Source organism: Channa argus, chromosome 1 (genome assembly GCF_033026475.1).
Source record: "Channa argus isolate prfri chromosome 1, Channa argus male v1.0, whole genome shotgun sequence".
NCBI lineage: Eukaryota > Metazoa > Chordata > Actinopteri > Anabantiformes > Channidae > Channa > Channa argus.
The window spans coordinates 28,098,098-28,115,800 of NC_090197.1; the positions used below are offsets into that span (position 1 = coordinate 28,098,098).

The window sequence follows — 17,703 nt, forward strand, 5'->3', positions numbered from 1 at the left end:
ATATAGATAGTGGAGCAGGTAAATTCACTTGAGCTGATGAGAAGGAACAGAGGTGGCCAAGACAGGGAAGACAAGATAGTCAGCTGTTTACAAAACAGGAAGTGGTCATGGCAGTTTTTTCCATTGATATATATTTTTTTTTTTTCAATTGAGCGCTTTACAAATTTAAAAACAAAAATTTACTCGTATAAAGTACATTGATTGAACTGGGGTCATAATATTCACAGTATTTTTGGAAAAATCATCTGGTTTGATCAGACATTTAAACTCTAGGATAAGAAATGATTTGGAGACGTGACAGTGATGTGTTAATGTCATTTAATCAGACACAAGATCACACACAAGAGATGTGTTTCATTATCATATTTACAATAAATTAAACTATCAAACATTGAGCGTTTACTTAATTACAATGAATCTAAAGGCTTCTCCAGATTATATACTAGTTTTCTTGATGGGGCTGTTGGCAAACACAGATCTTATTAAACACACTTTAGTATGTTACTGTCACTTTTAGTGATCATAAGTTTTCGTTTTTCTGTTTTTACAATATAATGCATAAACATTTTCAATTCAGACAGACTATACATCATTGTAGAAAGTTGTAAGTAATAGATCATAGTACACAGCAGAAAAAGTTTAAATTAAATAAATGAGAAGGCTTCTTTTGTCTTTTTGGTTTGTGTTGCTAAATGCAAAGGGAAGATTCTTTTTATTTGTTTTCCTGTTGTTTGTTACAAACCTTCTGCAAATATGTACTGAACTGTAATAAACTGAGGTGGAAAGACTGCAGAAGTATCATTACTGTGGTGAAATTATACTTAGGTCAAAATAAAATTACAGATGTAAAAATGTAATCTTTTAAAAATTACTGAAATAAACATTAACTTATATAGTGCTTTTACAATGTTGATTCCCATTCACACACACACACTCACATACTGATGGTGATGGCTGCCATCCAAGGGGCTGACCTGGCCCACCAGGATTACCTTGGGGTTCAGTTTCTTGTCCAAGGACACTTGGACATGTTGCCGGGAAAAGGGATTGAACCACTGACCCTGTGGATGACTGCCTTACCATATGAGCTACAGCCGCCCCGTTACTAGGTATTTTCTTTATAGGACCCCTCCCAGGAAATACAGGAGCATGATGCTGAACTCAGTTACTCAAGAAAATAACATCTAATTTTCTTCTGTGGTTGAACTATAAACACCAAAAAACATCCAAGTGGGGCGACTGTGGTGCAGGAGGTAGAGCAATTGTCCACCAATCCCCCTAACGAATTGCTTTGATCCCCGGCTCCTCCAGTCGCATGTCAAAGTGTCCTTGAGTGAAACACTGAACTCCAGCTTAGTTGCTCCCGGTGAGTGTTGGCCAGCTGCATAGCAGCACCCCCATTGGTGTGTGAATGTGTGTGTGATTGTGTGTGTGAATAAGAAGCAGTGTAAAGCGCTTTGAGTGCCAATAGGTAGAAAAGTGCTATATAACGGCAGAACATTGACTATTAACCAACTCTGTTGATCTGCTGATATCATTACTTTCCATTCTACAACAACACACAGAGGCCAAAACCTTGTCTACAGCTCCTTTCCTAAGCAAAACATACAGAATAGAGTCTGCAATAGGACTGAACTGAAGCATAATTAATGTCAGGTATTTAAAGGAAAGGTTTCCTCTAGTGTTTTTTGCCAGGGACCAAATGATGCTGGGCAGGAACAGCAGTGTGTAAATAAGCAGCACCAGAACCAACGTGGCCACAATTCGTCGTTTCTCATGAGGGGGGACACGGATGGCTGCAGACAGAGCTTTAAGGGTCCCACCCAGTGAGAAAATGAGCAGAGGAAATGGAAGAAGGAGGAAAACAGCAAAAATGGTATGTGAAACATAGGTTTCACCCAAGAAATAGACAAGGAGGAAAAAGATAAGAGGAAAGGCCCAGACCACGACACAGACCATCAGAGAGATCTTGATTGTTCGTCTGAAGCGGTACCACAGTGGCCATCTGATGACCAAATACCTGTAATACAAGAGAGACACATGGAGGAGCATCAGAGTTACTGGGAATAAAGACAGATTCAGCTACTACCACACAGGATAGATGCATAACTACCTTTCCAGGGAGATGCACACCATGAAGCCAACACTAGCCAGCAGACCGAAGAAGTATAAATAGGAGAAGGTCTTGTGGATTGTTTTTGCAGTGTATGTCATCCAAAAACAACTGCAGCAGAGCTGAATAAGGTCAGTGAGGAGAAGGTTGATGACGTAGATTGGAGCAGTATTGTCTTTTCGCACCTGCAGAAAAATGTTAGTAAAAATGTAAAAACACTCATGCAGCCAGGTATGAAGCCACCTCCTCGACTCTGCTTTGCCCAGTTCCAGTTACAACCATTTATCAAACAGACTCATCAGCATGTCGTGTTTTGGAATGCAAGGTGCACCTCACCTCTGCCCATGCAAATTTAGGAAATGCATGAGACAAGTTTACATTATGTTTGCAATGCAATTTGTGGGAAATTCAGCCTCTGAAAGACCAGGCAAACTTAATACAGCTGTTTAAGAGCCATTGTTTGTGGTGTAGAAATGAAACAAGTTTAGAAAAATGCCTGATTGGTGAAGCATCAACAGTGAATCGTATAACAGAAATAAAGGTTTTAAATATATCTCACATATTTCAGTGAGGTGCATCTTCACCTGCACTAAATATAAATGTATGTGAAAACAAATATTTTATCATAGAAATTAAAAAACAACTGTAGGCTGTGACATTTACTATCTGTAACAACATCAACATTCACCCTATGGAAAGTCACAGATTCATCTTCTCATTCAACAAAATATTCTGAAGTGAATCATTAATTGGCCTCAAATTGCAGTGGGTGACATAACTCTATACTGCTTGACGCCTTCCGGTAATCAAAGTGTCAGAATACAAAAAAGTTACTTATCTATAATATATGCATATGTACCAGGATGTCGGTTGTTAAAACTTTTCCTCCTGTCCACAGTGTCTATGTATGTTTCCAATGAGAACACAACCACAGTTTACAGTCGAGCTTTAAGATATTATATCAAAGGAATTTCATATATTAATTTTTGTCCCACAGTAACTTTATTTCTCATGATCTCAATTTGGATGTAAGAAAAGGAAAAAACCTATGAATGTCATAGACCTGAGATAAACTGTACGCCCACATTCCTGATCTGTCAACTTATCACTCTTTACATATTCATTTGCTTCACATTTCTCCATCTGTATCTGTGGTAATCTGTATTTCTTATATTTTAAGTAACATCTTTATTTAGGTCTATTCAGTCAAATAAGCAGATTTTGTATACTCTGATATTTTACTACAAAGTCTACAAAGTTTGTAGACAAAATAAACTAACATTTACAGGTTGGACAGTAGTGTAGTAGCACAATCCCAAGTTATTCATATTCGTGTTTCTCATATGTGAATACATTTAGAATTTTTTATGTATTAGATCATCCATATAATATAAATAATGCAAAACAAACCTTATCTTCAAAGGATGGAGGACCAGAGACTCTGCTTCATTTGCTAGAGTCTACTACTTTTCTTTACACAGTCTGCTTTAATGTGGAAACTACTAGAGGGAAGTACATTTCATATTTACTTTCACTGAAGATTTAGCAATGGAGAGTTCAAATGAAACTCAGCAAAAAAAAAGGCAACGGGAGTCACCAGACATTTATTTATGAAAGCCAGCGATAAAATGAACCAGTTTCCCAGAGAAGGTCGGTTGCAAGTCTGCTTTGAAAAAGTGAGCTTATTAAGTTAGGAGCTAAAAATGAACAGTGTTTTCACTAAACGTGCACGTCTGCACGTCTGCATGTGCAGACGCACTTTTTGGAAATGAGTCACTGATCATTTTGGAGTTTATACTATTAGAAATAACACTTTATGCTTTATTCATTTAACAAATCAGCTTTCAGCTTGTCTCTTCAGGAGTCACCACAGTAGATAGAACATGTTACGTACATTGATTTGGCATGAGGTTTTACACTGGATGTCCTTCCTGCCGCAACCCACCCAATTTTTATCCGGGTTCAGGACCAGCACCAAAGTGGCCCGTAGGTGGCTGGGCGGGGCTGCACCTGCCTTCTGCATCCCAACTCAGTGCTCTACCACTGATCCACCAGGCCTCCCTATGTTTTATCCCTTTAACTTTTGTCGTAATTTTTGTCATAGGAACTTCATAAAAGAAGCTTGGACCAGCAATGCACAGCTGGGGATGGGAAAGGGCCATTGGGGGTTCAGTGTCGTGCCCAGAGACACCACAGTAAACCAGCCAATTACAAACACAGTCAAACTGGGCTCTCTTACCTGAATCCAGGTGATGTTTAGTCATCTTCCATGTCTTTAAATTCATGGCATCTTACACCTGTGTAAAGTTTCTATTCTGCAGTAAATACAATTCTATTCAAGTCCATGGACGCTTTTATAATTATTTATTACATTTTATAATTATTCAAAACATTAGGTTCACATTTATTGTGAAGCCGTGGGAAATGTAATCTGTTCTCACTAATATTTGCGCTGCTTTTTAATGAGAAAAACTTTGGTACTGGACCTGATACTTTGTTAGAAGAAATAGACACATTCGAGCTGTAGTCAAGCTGTGGTATAACTACTCATGGTCTGTTGTGCAAGCAGGTTGGAAAGGGTGGAGAAAAGTGTCAGGTGGGTTGTGTGATAAGTATCAGCGAGAATGAAAGGAAAGATGTTCAAGACGGTGGTGAGACCAGAGATGTTGTTCGGCTTAGAGACAGTGGCACTGAAGACAAGACAGGAGGCAGAGCTGGAGGTAGCAGAGCTTAAGATGATGAGGTTGGACAGGATCAGGAATGAGGACATCAGAGGGACAGCTCATGTTAGGTTGGAGCTGCCAGGCAGGAGGTCTAGAGGAAGACCAAAGAGGAGTGTAGAGGTGATCTTACTCGAATCTGACGCTCCTGACACTTCAGCACTTACTTCACTCCGGAGATTGTTGTTAGACAAACATTGAACATTTATTGTACTTGTTTCTCAACTTAGCCGATGACAGATCAATTGTACATACAACTTTAAGCACAGTAACCTTACATACATGTTCACTAGCAGTTTCATCAAACAAGTTTTTCAAAGTATGTCTGACAGAACTCGCAGGACTTGGTATGAAACCGTGTGCCTCTACAGATACACACAGAACCTTTTTCTTCTACCTTGTCGTGGTCCACACCTTTCTTGTAGTCAGTTCCTCTGCTCCAGCTACCATGTCACGTCTGCACCCTTCAGTAGCTGAGCTGAACTCTCTTGCTTTCTTGTACAAACCCTTAGCACTGCATTGTTTCCTTGACCACTGGTCAACAAACTTAAAGGTAAACTACAAAGGGAACCATCAAAAGCAACCTATCAAAGCCATACGATGTCACTAATGACATCATCAGTACAGGGAATCACCAAACCACCCACAGAAGCAGATCTCAGCTACATGGTGTTTTGTAGACTACACCAGAGTGGGTGTGGGAAGGGCACTAAAACCAGTAAAATCCCCCTTTTAAAAGCGTCTCCAGTAAAACTGTGGGCAGGTGGGCTGTGGGCTGTCCATTGGCCACTGCTGTGTGTGGCTTAGCTAGATTGACTAGATGAAGGCTCTAATCTCATTAATTTAGACCCTGAAATTTTTGTCTTCTAAGCAGTAAACATAAATTATTATCCAGCAACCATAAAAATTGTTACTATATGAGGGAAGCTGCCCTTAACCAGTGTGACTCCATAAGTAATTGCAGTTTCAGGCAATAAATTAAATGTATAATTGACGGTTCTAACAGTTATATGTCTCGTTTGAAGCAGGACTTTTACTTTGATCTGTAAGTGAAACTGCATAATGTTTAATCTCATTCTGTTTAACAAGTATTTGAGCTTCTACTGTGTGTTTGTATCATTTTACAGTGCAGTCATACAATCAGCACAAACAGAAGATGGTTAACAGCGACTGGTTGAAGTTGAGTAACAGGTATCCAAATGTCACAACATCAGTCAGCATGACTAATGTTTCTGTCTATCTTATTCATCTGGAGAACTTTGGCTGCAAACAGAGTCAGGCACTATTACCCAAGTATTTTAAAATTTTCTCACACTGTGTTCTGCATTTAGTCAGCATTACAGTGACTTAAAGTTTCAAAAAAAAGTAAACACGAGCGTAAAACGACTCGTCTTAAGTTATGTTATTGAGGATCTAAAAACTTCAGGTGGAGTGCACATAAATAAGGGAAAAAAATTACAATAAAAAATGTTTAACCTAATTAAATGCAAATTGTTGGAGACTGGACTGGAACAAGACCTGAGCTGCCCTTAAAAATATTGTTTCTGTTTCTGTCTTTATATTTGATATTTGATTATTTGATTGGACATTGTTCTTCTGACATGAACTTAAAAGTTAATTGATTGATAAAATACACTCAGCCAATCCATTACTTAATATCAACTTGATTTCTATTTATGCACCTTTCTGCCAAAGAACAAAATGGCAGTGTGTAAGTAAGCAGCACCTGGACCAAAAGTCCCACACAGTGTTTTTTCTTTAGACGCTGATGGCTGCAGACAAAGCTCTAATGATTCCACTGAGGAAGGAGTCAGCTGGTGAGTGCTGCCGACTTCCATGGGATCCATCCCATGGGATGAGTAGTCAGGGTCCTGGGGCTGGTCATCCGGGTCCCGCATGCAGGATGAGGCATCTACCTTGCAGTTCTTTGAGCCTGGGCGGTAGGAGAGGGTGAAGGCGAATCTAACAAAGACGAGGGCCAACCTGGCCTGACGAGGGTTCAACCGTTTGGCAGAGCGTAGATATCAACCTCCACAATGAATGGGAAGTCAGGATTGGGCAAGGTGAGTATGGGGGCTGGGGTAAAACGTGACTTGAGTTTATTAAAGGCAGAAGACGCTTGAGTGGACCACGTGAACTTGACTTTAGATGAGGTGAGCTGATGAAGTGGGGCTACTATGGAGCTGTGGCCCTTGAAGCGACGGTAAAAGTTGGCAAATGCTAAAAAGTCTTTGTAGCTGTCGTCAGGAGTCAGGTGTCGGCCAATCCTTTACTGCCTCTACCTCAATTGGATCCACGGTGATGTTGCCTGGTGAGGTGATGTACTGGAGGAATGTGACAGCTCAAATTTCTCTGCTTTGACAAATAATTGATTTTGGAAGAGACGTTGGAGGACTGCTCTTACATGGTGGACATGGTCAGTCTCAGATCGGGAGAAAATGAGAATATCATCAAGATAAACAAACATGTATTTGTTCAGCATATCTCCCAACACATCACTGACTAAATTCTGAGGGGGCATGGTGCCGGGCAGCAGGTCGATGGCATAGTCATATGGTCTGTGAGGGGGCAATGAGGTGGCACAGGACTTATTAAAAACTTCCTTGAGGTCATGGTACTGAGAGGGGACTTTGGAGAGGTCAGGGTAATTGGTGTCAAGGTCTTCAGTTTGGACAATGGGAGTCTGAGCAGAATGAAGACAGGAAGCTAAGCATGGGGTACTCCAACCCAGAATCTTGCCGGTTCACCAATCAATGTGGGGGTTATGTGTCTCCAACCATGGTATGCTGAGGACCAGGGGATGCTGACGGGATTCGATGACGTGGAACAACAGGGTTTTTAAATGATTGTTTATGTCTAGGGGAACCGGCTTGGTTTTAAACTGTACCTTGTGTAGTAGTTGGTTGTTGAGTGAATGGACCTGGAGAAGTTGAGGAAAAGGTGTGAGTGGAAGCTTGAGTTGATGAACTAGGTGTCTGTCTATGAAGTTGGTGTCAGCTCCCTAATCAATAATCGTATGTACTGGATCTTGGCGTGGAGTGGGGCCAACCAAAACTTGGGTTAGGGAGCGTGAGTTTGGGGGATCCAGACAAGGAATGGCTCAGTAGCGACCTCCTTACCTCTACTGAGCTGATTCTTTTTGCTGGGAGGGTGGAAACTCTATGATCTGATGCTGCACAATAGAAAGAGAGGCCCTTCTTGAATTGTCGCTCCCTCTCCTCGGGAGACCGAGCTGCATGGGTTCATATACAGTACAGCAGTACTCATAATCCTTAGCATATTTTATATAGTCGGCAACAGAGAGAGTCAATAGGGAGCTGCAGGGGAGTAGCAGGGGATCGAACCAACAACTGCGGGATTGGTGGACGACCACTCTTCCTTCCTGCACAATAGTCGCACCATGATAGAACCATGGGATGTAGTATAGACGGAAAAAAGAAGAAGACCAAGAACTGAACTCAGCAGCACACAGGTAGAGAGGCTATGAGAGTTAGAAACATGTCCCTGCCAGGACACCTTGAATGTTTGTCCCGATAAGTAAGACCGAAGCCAGGCTAGAGCTGATCCAGAGATGCCCTAGTCAGAGAATGTGGACAAGAGGATCTGCTGGTTCACAGTGTCAAAGGCTGCACATAGGTCAGGTAGGATTAAGAGAGAAGACTAAGCCGTGGCTTTTGCAGCTCAAAGCGACTTCACGACCATCAGGATTCTGTTTCTGTGGAGTGACCCCTCTTGAAGCCAGACTGGTTGAAATCGAGGAGGTTGTTCTTGGAAAGAAAGTCAGAGTTGATTGGGGATTGCTCATTATATTGGCTTGGCCAGAAATGGAAGAACAGAGACAGGTAAGTAATTCAACACAAGGGAGGGATCAAGAGAAGGCTACCTAAGCAGTGGGGTAATCTGGACCTGCTTGCATGAGGTTGGAAAAGTTCCTGTTGTGGGAGATATGTTGATGATTGTGTAATAGCTGGAATTAATGCAGTTACAACGGATCACATCCAGAGAGCAGGTGGTCAGATGGTTAGGGAGGAGGAGGGTGATACATTGTCCTCAGTCAGAGTTGAAAATGAGGAGAGCGATGCAGTGTTGGAAGAAGTTAGCAGGATGTCATCATCTGGAGGAGACAACTATGAGCTGATGGCAGAACCTCATTATTAAAGAAGCCAGCAAAGTCGTCGGCAGTGAGAGAGGTGGATGGAGGAGGTGGAGGTAGGAAGGAAAAGCACTTGGACGTTGGACTCGTGCGGTAAGCAGTATTGTGTCACTTCCTGTTCTGCAAACAATTGGGTTTCCACCGAAGGACTGTCTCCACACCATCTAAAATAATACGCTAGTCAGGCCCCGGTTCAAACCACTGTCTCTTGCCTATAGGGGGATCACCTCAACAGCTCAACTCTTTCATTCCGGTCTAGAATCCTTCCCATCATTTGCAGTCTGCCAACGAACGACGTCTGGTGGTCCCAGCACCGCACAGAAGACACCAAGCAAAACTCTTCAGCGATCCCATGTGATCACATGATGGTGGAACAAGCTACCAAACTCTGCACGCTCAGAACACTCACTCCCAATATTAAAAAAACTTCTTCTAAGAAGTTCTTCTAAGAACTTCTAAGGCATCTTCCTATAGACTTAAATCCATTTATTAAAAAAACAAAAAACAAAACGTCCTTTCTGTTCTTTCTTACATCTCTTGAAATGTAAACACTTTCTAATAGGACTTTGCTTTGAAGTTTTTCTCTTTGACTTAGATTTTTGCTGCCTTGTACCTCACGTGTAACTCGCTTTGGATAAAAGCGTCTCTTAAATGACTAAATGTAAATACCTATAGAGACTACATTACATAAAACAAGAATGACATCAAGAGGAGATAAGTTTTATGAGTATGACTGTTAGTATCTGAGGACTTTACCACAGCAGAGTTTGTATTCAACTTTACCTTTGTCCACATCAGTCTCAAAACAGATCTTAACCACAGGCATTTTTCGACCTACACCAACAAACAGGACAATGTGTCTGAGGTTCTTCTGTGTGCAGTTTGAGAGAGGAGACAGGGACTGTGGGACAGTGTTCTCATTAAGAGAATATTGCTTATTTACAATATTTACAATTTGTTCAAACTTGTAGTGCTCCAGGAAGGTCATGCAACAGAATTTAGGACTTCTCCCTCTTCCGACTCTTCCTCCTCTGCTCTGTCTACAGAATTTTAGGATCTGATTCAATAATAACACACATATGTGACCTAAACAGTTACAATCAGATATCATATCTAACTTGAATACCAAAGATTCAGAACACAACTATTACATAAATATACATAAAGTGTGTGTTTATTGGGAGCATACAGAATAGTACATTCAGTTCTTTTTAATTCAACTATATTTATAGCTCTAAATCACAATAAAATCGTCTGAATGCATTTTACATAATAAGGTAAAGACTTTACAGATTGTTAGGGAAAACCCAACAAATGCTCTTTAAGTAAGTGAGAAAAAAAACTCTCTGTAGGTATCACAATATATGACCATATGAACTTCATATCAGTGTTGATGCAGATCCACATTACAACAAACCATTAACCACTGTCCTGTACAGTATGCAGCTCCATGTCTCCATCTAGTGATCAAACATGAAGTCTTCCATGAAGCCTCCTTTTAATAAGTTAAATTATTGATGGGTTATTGATGCCCTTAATACACAAATATGGATGTGAATCATTAACAAATTAGGCAATCTAATAGTATCATAAACTGCTATTTGCAAAAGTTTGTGTATTTATATTCTTTTTATGCTTATAATTTGTAGTATGAATTACAATCATACACTAACTGAATAAAATAGGTAAATACAACAGGCATTTGGATAAATCATATGTACAGCAGATAATACAGATAATGATGATGAGATATGTAATATTTTCTGTTTGAAAACTCACAATTGCTTTTACAATTTAAGGCATTTTTTTTTTTTAAGAAAATCAAGTCGTATGTGTTATATGCAGAAAATTCAAAATTATAATCAATGAAATCCTTCTAAAATGTCAAGGTGGCTAAATTAAATATTATATTCTTCATTTCCTCAAACCCAACATTCTTCTTTTCCTTTCAGTTGTTACCTTTCAGGAGTTGTCATGCGTCTCCATCTAACCCTGTCCTCTGCATCCTCTTCACTCACACCAACTAACTTCATGTCCTCCCTCACTACATCCATAAATCTCCTCTTTGGTCTTCCTCTAGACCTTCTGCCTGGCAGCTCCAACCTCAGCATCCTTCTACCGATATATTCAAAGTCTCTCTTCTGAACATGTCCAAACCACCTGAATCTGTCCTCTGACTTAATCTCCAAAACATCTAACATGAGTGGTCCCTCTGATGTCTTCATTCCTGATCCTGTCCATCCTTGTCACTCCCAAAGAGAACTTCAACATCTTATGTTCTGCTACCTCCAGGTCTGCCTCCTGTCTTTTCTTCAGTGCCACTGTCTCTAAGCTGAACAACATCTCTGGTCTCACCACCATCTTGAACACCTTTCCTTTCATTCTCGCTGATACTCTTTTATCACACCTGACACTTTTCTCCACCCGTTCCAAACTGCCTGCACTCATCTCTTCACCTCTTTTCCACACTATCCGTTGCTCTGAACCGTTGACCCTAAGTACTTAAAGTCCTGCACTTTCTTCACCTCTGCTCCCTGTAATCTCATCGTTCCACTTGGGTCCCTCTCATTGACACCTGTATTCTGTCTTAATGCGGCCAAACTTCATTCCTCTGTTTTCCAGAGCAGACCTCCACCTCTCTAAATTTTCTGCCACCTGCTCCCTGCTCTCACTTATACAATACCACAGCTCCTCTCTCAGCACCCTGTCATAGGCTTTCTCTAAATCTACGAGGACACAATCCAACTCCTTTTGACCCTCTCTGTAGTTCATCAGCATCCTCAAAGCAAATACTGCATCTGTTGTACTCTTTCCAGGCATGAAACCAAATTCCTGCTCACAAATGCTCACCTCTGCCCTTAGCCGAGCTTCCACTACTCTTTCCCACAGCATCATTGTTTGGCTTATCAGCTTTTTTCCTCTGTAGTTGCCACAGCTCTGCACATCTCCCTTGTTCTTAAAAATGGGCACCAGTACACTTCTCCTCCAGTCCTCGGGCATCCTCTCACTCTCCAAGATCTTGTTAAACAAACTAGTCAGAAATTCTACTGCCACCTCTCCTAGATACTTCCATACCTCCACAGCTATGTCATCAGGACCAATTGCCTTTCCACTCTTCATCCTCTTCGTCCTCCTCACTTCACTCTTACTAATCTTTGCTACTTGCTGCTCCAAACCAGTCACTTCTTCTATTCTTTGTTCTCTTTCATTTTCCTCATTCATCAACTCTTCAAAGTTCTCCTTCCATCTTCCCATCACACTCTTGGCACCTGTCAATAAATTTCCATCCTTATCTTTAATCACCTGCTGCACCTCCTTCCCATCTCTATCTCTTTGTCTGTCCAACCTGTACAAATCTGCCTGTCCCTCCTTAGTGTCCAACCTAGCATACAAGTCCTCATATGCACTTTGTTTGGCCTTTGCCACCTCTACCTTCACCTTACGCTGCATCTCCCTGTACTCCTGTCTACTCTCTTCAGTCCTCTCAGTGTCCCACTTCTTCCTAGCTAACCTCTTTCTCTGTATACACTCCTGAACTTCCTCGTTCCACCACCAAGTCTCCTTGTCCACTTTCCTCTTTCCTGATGACACACTGAGTACCCTCCTACCTGTCTCCCTGACCACATTAGCTGTAGTGGTCCAGTCATCTGGAAGCACCTCCTGACCACCCAGAATCTGTGTCAGCTCCTCCATGAAAACTACACAACACTCCTTCCTTTTTAAACTTCCACCACTTTGTCCTCTGCTCTGCCTTTGTCCTCTTCATCTTCCTCACCACCAGAGTTATTTTACATACGACCATCCTGTGTTTCCTGGCTAGACTCTCCTCTACCAGTACTTTACAGTCACTGATCTTTCAGATTAAAACCTTAGCATAAGATGTAGTCCACATTAGTGCTTCTACCTCCACTCTTATATGTCACCCTATGTTCCTGCCTCTTCTGGAAAAAAAGTGTTCACTACAACCATTTCCATCCTCTTTGCAAAGTCTACCACCATCTGTCCTATTGTGTTCCTGTTCTGAAGACCAAACCTGCCCACCACAATCTCATCACCTCTGTTCCCTTCACCTACATGTCCAGTGGAATCTGCACCAATCACCACTCTCTCACCTCTGGGGATGCTCTGAATCACTTCATCTAACGCACTCCAGAATTTCTCTTTCCCTTGTAAATCACATTCTACCTACTGGGCAGAACCACTAACAACACTGAACATCACACCTTCAATTTCCAGCTTCAGACTCATCACCATACCTAATACTCTTTTCACCTCTAGAACGTCCTCAAAAACTCCTCTTCCTCAAATCTGACATATTTTTTATTTATTTGTCCTTTCAGATTATCCTGTGAGTTCAGGGTCGCCACTAGTGATGGGCGATACCAGTGATTTAAGATTCGATCCGATACCAAGTAATACCTTGGCTAGTATCGCGATATCGATCCGATCCGATATCATCTGATCACGATGAAACACAATCACGTGAGCCCTTACAGGGAATAATTAAAAACATTAAAACGACAGCAAAATCATTGTTCAACCTATTGGCATTTTTAACATTTTTATTATTTTAAATAAAACGTATTAACGTTCTGACTTATCTCCATGACAACAGCATGACACTTTCTTTATCAGGTGAACAGTTAATGTCACTTGATATCCATGACTCGCAAACATCTACATGTATGTCTTATATACCCATCTGTATTTCCTTCCCTTTGTTTAAAACCAATTATGGATTAGACACACTTTGCCCATTTCTACAATTCTCTTGAAACAGAACGTTTGTAGCGAAATAGTCCCTGAATAAAAATGATACATTTCCCTCCGAAATGCTGCCTGTGTTTGGAGGCGGAGCCGCCAGCCGGCCGAGCAAGTGTCGAAGAAGTTTAGTTGAAGATTGTGGATCATGGGGCGGATCGGCGGAAGGAAAAGTAGTTCCTATGTGGTGCATAAAAAATATGAATAAATAAACAGAAAATATCGATATTTTAACTTGAGAATCGTTATTTAAAAATTGGCCTTCAAGATCGAAATATCGATATTTTGGTATCGATCCGCCCATCACTAGTCGCCACAGCAGATCATTGTCTGCATGAGGATTTGGGATAGTTTTTTTTATGCCCGATGCCCTTCCTGACACAACCATCCCCAATTTCTACCGGGCTTGGACCGGCACTGCACAGCTGGGGATGGGGATGGGCTGTTGCGGGTTAAGTGTCTTGCCCAGAGACGCTTCAACATATAGCTGGGACCGGCGATTGAACCACTGACACTGTGGTCTGTAAAATTTATAAATTTCAGAGTTTGCATCAATATAGTGAACTTCTGTCACTCACGCAATAGGATGGTTCGGGCCACACTTGTTTCTCACCTTTTCATTCTCTGCCTACATGGAACTGACTGTGTTTCCATCATTCATTGTTGATCTGCTGATATTGCTGTGGTTTGTTCTGCAACAACACACAGTAGCCAAAAGCTTGTTTACTGCGCCTTTCCTGAGGAAAACATACATAAACAAATCAGCCAGAGGACTGAGCTTGAGTAAAAAGAAAGACATACTGGTAAAGAGAAAGCTTTGGTCTTTGTTTAGCAAGGACCATATAGCATTCGGCAGGAACAGCAGTGTGTAAATAAGCAGGACCAGGACCAAAAGTCCCACAATTCGTAGTTTTTCTTCAGAGGGAACACTGATGGTTGCAGACAAAGCTTCAATGGTTCCACCCAGGAAGAAGATGAGCAGGGGAAACGGAAGGAGGAGGAAGATGCCAAAGAAAGTATTTGCAATCTCACTGTCATCCCAGAAAAGGCCAGGGAGGATATAAGCAACAGGAATGGCCCAAACCACAACACAGACCACCACAGAGATCTTGATTGTTCTTCTGTGACGGTACCACAGGGGCCAGGCAATGACCAAGTACCTGTAACACATAAAAGATCTTTAATCTGCATCAGAATTATCTAGTAACACAATGATCAGCTACACACATTCAGTACCTTTCCAAGGCAATGCAGACCATGAAGCAAACACTGGCCATCAGACCAATGAGGTGCATATAAGGAAAGATTTCATAGCCGTGCAAATATTTGACCACTTCAGCGATCATGCAGCTAAGCTGCATGAGGTCAGAAATGAGAAGGTTGATGACATAGATCGGAGCAACATGATCCTTTCGTACCTGCAAAAAAAAAAAAAAACATAGGTAAAAGTTGACAAAGCAGATGTAGACATGTTCTGAGTGAGGACTAACAAAAGGTTAACAACGGGGGAGAGATGCAGGTCTGGACCGTGTACTAAATGTGTGGATTAAAAGGTTATACTGTATATTGGAATATACTGATGATCAAGTCACGTTAAGATTGTTGTTTTAGCAACATATCAATCATCTCTTATCTTTTCTGGAGCAAGTTTGCTCAGGGCAAGTTGGGGTAAAGAAGACAACATGTTAGATTTAAATAGTGTTGGAACAAGAAATTCATCTAACTATGGAGAGAGACAGAGAAAATTATGTGATGCAACAATATAGTTAGACTTACAGAACTAAAGAACCCATTCCTCTACTAGTCCAATGATTTCCGACAAACTGAAATATACAAATGTGTAACTGTAATCATAGGATGTATAATTTTACTTTAACTCAAATGTGCTGAAGCACTAAGATTGAAAAACAAATTTGTAACAGTTCAAATACTTATGTTTTGGACATTAAGCCTCTGTCATGATGTACACACCAGAGAAAATACAGCATAGATGGCCATCAGGGTCAAAGGAAGCCCGACAGAAATGATAATGCACGTCAAGACGTAGATGATATCTACTGACGGTTCAACATTCCTATCAACATGGCTGGTTTTGTTGCTGTAACCAAAACTGTTGCCCTGTTGGGTGTTGTTGATGTAAAAATGTTCCATTCTTGAGAGGGAAACCTGAAAAGAGAGAATGTTTTTAACAAATGAAAAAGAGTGAGTGTTTTTAGTCTCAACTGTTGTGCTTAAGGAGGATTGGCAGAGGTAGAAATATACTAAGCACATTCACTCAGTTACTGTAGTTGGGAAATATTTTAAAGTACTTGTACTTAATTTTATTGTTTCTCTTTGATACTACTCATATGCTGCACTACATTTCAGAGGAAATTGTTTTTACTTCAAGATTTTATTTTTATTTAAAGATTTCCACTGCAGCCTGATCTGTACGTCCTCTTTTATTTTAATGCACCCAAATTACTATTACTGAGATCTGGATAAAGTTCAAGATGATCCCACAGTCTAGAACAACACAATTATATCACACCTGCAAGCTGTCAGCATACTCAAAATACCAAGTTAGATAGTGTGATGATTTTGACCCTGTTTGTTTATACATACTTACTCATGAGGAATCAAACTGATTCTGATCTGATGCAGATCTTTGTCCCTCTAAGATATGTATTTTTATATTTTTGCAGTCTAACACAGGAGCCCCGCAGGAAACAGTTTCGGCACATTTTTTTTAATTTTTACACTTTATACAGCAGATTGCAGACATGTGTAGGTGTCTGGTCATCTCCAAAAGTTTTTAGATAATTCTTTTTGGGGTTAATTTGAAATGGTAATGGCCAGGCGTACACACAGTAGGTGAGATAAATAAATTTGGCCGTTGGAAGCGATGATAACTATTTTAAACTAACAAGGAGGTTTTTATTGACTTTTGTACAAAGAAAGACAGAGCAGAATGAAATTCTCTTATATTGTCTTATATTGTCTCACAGACATTTTTCACGTTTAAATTGTCATTTTTAAGAATTACATTAAATCCTCCAATTACTTGCATTTTATTTTTGAAAAATTATTAATTATTATTATTTTTGATCTTCTATCTTAGTTATACATTTTGTCACAGAGCCTCACACCCCTGTGTCTGTGTCTGTTTGCATTGAGCTGATGAATGTGGATAAAATGAAACTAAACTGTTTAACAGCTTTTCACTGTTTGCATAAATATTTGCATTCCTGATTCTTGTGTTATCACGAGTTCTCGTGTTACATTAGCAGCTATTATTTGTCCATATAATAAAATAAGTAAGCAACATAAATCCTACCTTTGAGAGTCTACTGGTTTTGCCTCTGCAAAAACACAGTCTGAGGTAATTTGGCAAGTAATCAGGGGAGGGAAGTGAATTAGACAAACTTGTGGGGGAAGTGGGTTTGCAAATGTGTTCCACTGTCTGACAAGTAGTTCTGACTTTAATTAGAGTCATTACACTGTGATACACTTTGATAATGTTCCCAGAGTGAATAATTATCAATGTGCTGCTCATGTTCATGGCACCTTGCCTTTTGAAACGAGCAGACAAATCAATACATGTGATTTTCTACACGTAATTTTCTTGGTCTTGTGGTCTTAAAATATACCCCTAGGTGTAAATTATTAAAAGTAAAGTTAGCTACCTAAAGGCTGGGAACAACATCAGAACCTAAAAGCAATGGACATGTGACTTATTTAAAAGCCAAAGATAGGCATAGAGTAATTTTGAGGCTCGAGCTTGGAGTCCTAAACAGTTACACTCCATTTCTCCACTTAATGCTTTAGCCTGTCTGGAGAGAGTCTGACATAAGGTAAGGAAGGAACAGAGGGAAGTGGCTTTTGTGTCATGACTGGCATTTACACTATTAGTTATGCAAGTGCATGTTTTCTATGTCTGCTACTATTTTTTAAATGTATTCCAACCTCTGTGTGTG

The 17,703-nt window shown here is 40.5% G+C and overlaps 2 protein-coding genes across 2 annotated transcripts; both read right to left on the bottom strand.

Annotated features, from left to right (window-relative positions):
* Window positions 1–405: 405 nt before the first annotated feature.
* On the bottom strand, window positions 406–11,368 carry LOC137113327 (G-protein coupled receptor 4-like). Its single transcript, XM_067495757.1, has 5 exons — window positions 11,186–11,368; window positions 7,337–7,516; window positions 6,666–6,821; window positions 2,114–2,298; window positions 406–2,020 (listed from the first exon to the last, which is right to left on the bottom strand). Exons 1-5 carry the CDS (start codon window positions 11,366–11,368, stop codon window positions 1,483–1,485), a joined length of 1,242 nt encoding a protein of 413 aa, XP_067351858.1. The 3' UTR covers window positions 406–1,482.
* A 3,001-nt stretch (window positions 11,369–14,369) lies between these two features.
* On the bottom strand, window positions 14,370–15,900 carry LOC137130993 (G-protein coupled receptor 4-like). The gene is made up of 3 exons (XM_067511747.1): window positions 15,719–15,900; window positions 14,984–15,165; window positions 14,370–14,907 (listed from the first exon to the last, which is right to left on the bottom strand). The coding sequence occupies exons 1-3, from the start codon at window positions 15,896–15,898 to the stop codon at window positions 14,376–14,378; spliced, it is 894 nt and encodes a 297-aa protein (XP_067367848.1). The 5' UTR covers window positions 15,899–15,900; the 3' UTR covers window positions 14,370–14,375.
* Between the last annotated feature and the right edge of the window lie 1,803 nt (window positions 15,901–17,703).

Excerpts from the sequence above, each read along its gene's own strand:
- LOC137130993 (XM_067511747.1), bottom strand. The coding sequence starts at position 15,898 with ATGGAACATTTTTACATCAACAACACCCAACAGGGCAACAGTTTTGGT. Across the intron at positions 15,166-15,718 it reads TCTATGCTGTATTTTCTCTG|GTACGAAAGGATCATGTTGC; the intron begins GTGTGTACATCA and ends TTTTTTTTGCAG. Across the intron at positions 14,908-14,983 it reads GTCTGCATTGCCTTGGAAAG|GTACTTGGTCATTGCCTGGC; the intron begins GTACTGAATGTG and ends TATGTGTTACAG.
- LOC137113327 (XM_067495757.1), bottom strand. The coding sequence starts at position 11,368 with ATGAAAGGAAAGGTGTTCAAGATGGTGGTGAGACCAGAGATGTTGTTC. Across the intron at positions 2,299-6,665 it reads ATGGGATGGATCCCATGGAA|GTGCGAAAAGACAATACTGC; the intron begins GTCGGCAGCACT and ends ATTTTTCTGCAG. Across the intron at positions 2,021-2,113 it reads GTGTGCATCTCCCTGGAAAG|GTATTTGGTCATCAGATGGC; the intron begins GTAGTTATGCAT and ends CTTGTATTACAG.